Source organism: Pseudorasbora parva, chromosome 25 (genome assembly GCF_024679245.1).
Source record: "Pseudorasbora parva isolate DD20220531a chromosome 25, ASM2467924v1, whole genome shotgun sequence".
Lineage (NCBI taxonomy): Eukaryota > Metazoa > Chordata > Actinopteri > Cypriniformes > Gobionidae > Pseudorasbora > Pseudorasbora parva.
This window is the reverse complement of record NC_090196.1, coordinates 992,132-997,131: the sequence shown is the minus strand read 5'-3', so window position 1 is coordinate 997,131 and position 5,000 is coordinate 992,132. Positions and strand designations below refer to the sequence as shown.

General features: G+C 49.2%; 1 protein-coding gene across 1 annotated transcript in view; it reads left to right on the top strand.

The window, feature by feature from the left end:
- LOC137064528 (Fanconi anemia group A protein) overlaps nt 1-5,000 on the top strand; it is a 65,100-nt gene that overhangs the window by 58,628 nt on the left and 1,472 nt on the right. Inside the window, exons 36-40 of the mRNA XM_067435923.1 lie at nt 2,440-2,578; nt 2,649-2,868; nt 2,975-3,050; nt 3,437-3,560; nt 3,686-3,769. Of these exons, the coding sequence (XP_067292024.1) occupies nt 2,440-2,578; nt 2,649-2,868; nt 2,975-3,050; nt 3,437-3,560; nt 3,686-3,769 (643 nt within the window). The remainder of the gene's footprint in view (nt 1-2,439; nt 2,579-2,648; nt 2,869-2,974; nt 3,051-3,436; nt 3,561-3,685; nt 3,770-5,000) is intronic.

The window sequence follows — 5,000 nt, the reverse complement described above, 5'->3', positions numbered from 1 at the left end:
TGGAGCTCACGGTGAAGCACACGCACACACACAGCTGGAGCTCACGGTGAAGCGCGCGCACACACACAGCTGGAGCTCACGGTAAAGCAAACACACACACGCACAGCTGGAGCTCACGGTGAAGCGCGCGCACACACACACACGCACACAGCTGGAGCTCACGGTAAAGCAAACACACACACGCACAGCTGGAGCTCACGGTGAAGCACACACACACACACAGCTGGAGCTCACGGTGAAGCACACACACACACACACACACACACACACACACAGCGGGAGCTCACGGTGAAGAAACACACACACACACACAGCTGGAGCTCACGGTGAAGCACACACACACAGCTGGAGCTAACGGTGAAGCACACACACACACAGCTGGAGCACACGTTGAAGCACACACACACACACACACAGCTGGAGCTCACGTTGAAGCACACACACACACACACATCACATCTGCGTCCTGATCACATTACATTCACAGGTGTTCAGTATCTGACGGTGTGTCCACACTGGGCGTGTGTGTTTGATTAAATCTAACACAGGTGTGACGGCTCGGTTAGTGCAGCTCATCGGAGTGTGAACGCTGACCTCTGACCTAGGCTGACCAATCGGACGGTTTTCCCAGGAAATAGACATTTTGGTTATAGAGAGTATTTTCAAATATAATATAAAAATGTTCTGTTCATTTAGTGGGGGCATTCAAACCTGATTCAGAAAAGTTGGGACACTGTACAAATTGTGAATAAAAAAGGAATGCAATCATTTACAAATCTCATAAACTTATATTTTCTTCACAGTAGAATATAGATAACATGTCAAATGTTGAGAGAGAGACATTTTGAAATGTCATGCCAAATATCGGCTGATTTTGGATTTCATGAGCGCTACACTTTCCAAAGTTGGGACAGGGAGCAATAAGAGGCCGGAAGAGTTAAATGTCCAAATGAGGAACAGCTGGAGGACCAATCTGGAGCTTATTAGGTCAATCGGCAACATGATTGGGTATAAAAGAGCCTCTCAGAGTGGCAGTGTCTCTCAGAAGATGGGCAGAGGATCACCAATTCCCCCAATGCTGCGGCGGACAATAGTGGAGCAATATCAGAAAGGAGTTTCTCTGAGGAGTTATCATCATCTACAGAGCATAATATCATCCAAAGACTCAGAGAATCTGGACCAATCTCTGAGCGTAAAGGTCAAGGGTCAAAACCAAACTGGATGGCCGTGATCTTCAGCCCTTAGACGGCACTGCAGCACACACAGGAATGCTCCTGTAATGGACATCACAACATGGGCTCAGGAATACTTCCAGAAGACATTGGTGAACACAATCCACCGCGACATTCACCGTCGCCGGCTAAAACTCTATAGGTCAAAGAAGAAGCCATATCTAAACATGATCCAGAAGCGCAGGCGTCTCCTCTGGGCCAAGGCTCATTTAAAATGGACTGTGGCAAAGTGGAAAACTGCTCTGGGGTCAGACGAATCAACATCTGAAGTTCTTTTGGGAAAACTGGGATGCCATCCAGACTAAAGAGGACAAGGACAACCCAAGCTGTTCTCAGCGCTCAGTTCAGAAGCTGATCTCTGATGGTCTGGGGTTCATGAGTGTGTGTGGCATGGGCAGCTTACACATCTGGAAAGGCCATCAATGCTGAAAGGTGTATCCAAGTTCTAGAGCAACATCTGCTCCATCCAGACGTCGTCTCTTTCAGGGAAGACCTTGCTCTCTCCAACATGACAATGCCAGCCCACACACTGCATCAATTACAACATCATGGCTGTGTAGAAGAAGGATCCGGCACTGAAATGGCCAGCCTGCAGTCCAGATCTTTCACCATTAGAAAACATTTGGAGCATCATAAAGAGGAAGATGCGATAAAGAAGACCTGAGGCAGTTGAGCAACTAGAAGCCTGTATTAGACAAGAATGGGACAACATTCCTATTCCTAAACTTGAGCAGCTCGTCTCCTCAGTCCCAGACGTTTGCAGACTGATATAAACAGAAGAGGGGATGACACACAGGGGGAAACATGGCCACGGCACAACTTTACTGAGATGTGTTGATGCCATGACATTTAAAATCAACTTATCTTTCCCTGTAGAAAATAAGATACATTTTCTCAGTTTAATCATTTGATGTCATCTGTGTTGTATTCTGAATAAAATATTGAAATATGAAACTTCCACATCATTGCGTTGTTTTATTCACAATTATTTTTGGGATTGTGTTTGTATGTTAAATGCATTGAAGTTAATGAGGCATCTTTGAGTATCGTTGGAGGATCACTGCTGGGCAGTGTTCGGTAATCAAAATGTGGTCATTCTAACTAAACTATAGAGGACCGAGAGCTCACGCAGGCCTGTCTCTCCTCATCACAGTCTTGGTACAGGCGTCTGAACCGCATCTGTGTGTGTGTGTGTGTGTGTGTGTAGGCTGGCTCAGGGTCAGGCGTCCCCTCCGCCGACGGCTCCATCATGGCTGCTGGCCGCATCTCTGCACAGCTTCCTCAGGAGGTCAGAGGGCGTGGCACAGGTCCTCTCGCAGCTGGAACAGACACACACACTCGAGCAGGTCAGTCCAGTCAGGTGACCGCAGCTCTGCACTGAACTTCCTGTCCTGATGCCGCTCTGGTCTCGCGCAGGTGCCGCTCTTCCTGTTCCTGTTCAGCGTGATGGAGCTGGTGTCCGCTCAGCTGACCGCACAGGGGTCACATGACCCGAGCCGGACCGCACAGGGGTCACATGACCCGAGCCGGACCGCACAGGGGTCACATGACGTGTGTGTGGACGCTAGCGCGCGTCTCCTCTCTCATCTCGTGCTCGGCTCTGATTGGCTGCTGCTGTTTGACCGCTCTGGATCAGGTGACTTCACTCAGTACAGGTCAAGGCATCAGATATGAGACTCATTCTGCAGACGAGCATCATCGTGTGTGTGTGTGTGTGTGTGTGTGTGTGTGTCCTCTCGTAGATCACAGCCTGTCTCGTTTCTTGTCTCGTGTGGCGTCTCCTCAGATTCTCCGATTGATGCCGTGTGCCTTCTTCAGGTGAGAGGAAGTGCTTGTGTGTGTGTGTCTGTGCTCATGTGTGTGTCTAGTGCTTGTGTGTGTGTGTCTGTGCTCATGTGTGTGTCTAGTGCTTGTGTGTGTGTGTCTGTGCTTATGTGTGTGTGTGTGTGTGTGTGTGTGTATGTGTGTCTGTACTCGTGTGTGTGCCTGTACTCGTGTGTGTGTCTGTACCCATGTGTGTGTTTGTACTCATGTGTCTGTCTTTACTCGTGTGTGTGTGTGTGTGTGTGTTTGTACTCATGTGTGTGTCTAGTCCTTGTGTGTGTGTGTGTGTCTGTGCTCATGTGTGTGTGTCTGTACTCGTGTGTGTCTGTACTCATGTGTGTGTGTGTGTCTGTGTGTGTGTGTGTGTGCTTGTTTCCCAGCATTCTCCGTGCGGTGGAGTCTGAGGTCCTGAAGCGAGCGATGCGATCTCCAGGCTTCCTGTACTGCGCTGCTGTTTGCTACAGAGATCTCAGCCGGCTCTACATGAGCGGCTCACAGCAGCAGGTCAGACGGCCTCACTCTCACACACACACACACACACACACACACACACACACACACACACACACACACACACACACTCCTCACGGGTTCAGTCGTCTGTGCGTTCTAACGTGTGTGTGTCTCAGATCCTGCTGGACGCCCGACTATTGCTGATGACCAGCATCTCCCAGAGCCCACACTCCTGCCTGACACCCGGACAGAGCAAACAGGTACACACACACACACACACACACACAGAGATTGAGTGTGTGTACATGACAGGAAGTTCTGGAAACCCGTCTCAGTGCCATTAGTGCACTCTAAACCCTCACTCTCTCTCTGAGCGTTTCCCATCATTCATCATGTTTACGAGCTCACGTGCCCTGCAGGGAAGTTCAATTAAATGGTAAATGGACTGCATTTATATAGCGCTTTCAACAGACCCTATGGCCATCCAGAGAGCTTTACATATTGCCTCACATTCACCCATTCACACACCGACGGCGGTGTCAGCCATGTAAGGCGCCATCCAGCTCGTCGGGAAGAGCTGGGGTTAGGTGTCTTGCTCATGGACACTTCGACACTTGGTCAGGTGGAACCGGGGATTGAACCACCAACCTTTCGGTTTGTAGACAACCTACATGAACCACTGAGCCACTGCCGCCCCAGCACAGTATGCAAGATTATAATAAATACCCCAAAGGCACTAGAACAGTGATATACACTCGCCTAAAGGATTATTAGGAGCACCTGTTCAATTTCTCATTAATGCGATTATCTAATCAGCCAATCCCATGGCAGTTCTTCAGTGCATTTAGGGGTGTGGTCCTGGTCAAGACAATCTCCTGAACTCCAAACTGAATGTCAGAATGGGAAAGAAAGGTGATTTAAGCCATTTTGAGCGTGGCATGGTTGTTGGTGCCAGACGGGCCGGTCTGAGTATTTCACAATCTGCTGTTACTGGGATTTTCACACACAACCATTTCTAGGGTTTACAAAGAATGGTGTGAAAAGGGAAGAGCATCCAGTGTGCAGCAGTCCTGTGGGAGAAAATGCCTTGTTGATGCTCGAGGTCAGAGGAGAATGGGCCGACTGATTCAAGCTGATAGAAGAGCAACTTTGACTGAAATAACCACTCGTTACAACCGAGGTATGCAGCAAAGCATTTGTGAAGCCACAACACACACAACCTTGAGGCGGATGGGCTACAACAACAGAAGACCCCACCGGGGACCACTCATCTCCACTACAAATAGGAAGAAGAGGCGACAGTCTGCACAAGCTCACCAAAATTGGACAGTTGAAGACTGGAGAAATGTTGCCTGGTCTGATGAGTCTCGATTTCTGTTGAGACATTCAGACGGTAGAGTCAGAATTTGGCGTAAACAGAATGAGAACATGGATCCATCATGCCTTGTTCCCACTGTGCAGGCTGGTGGTGGTGGTGTAATGGTGTGGGGG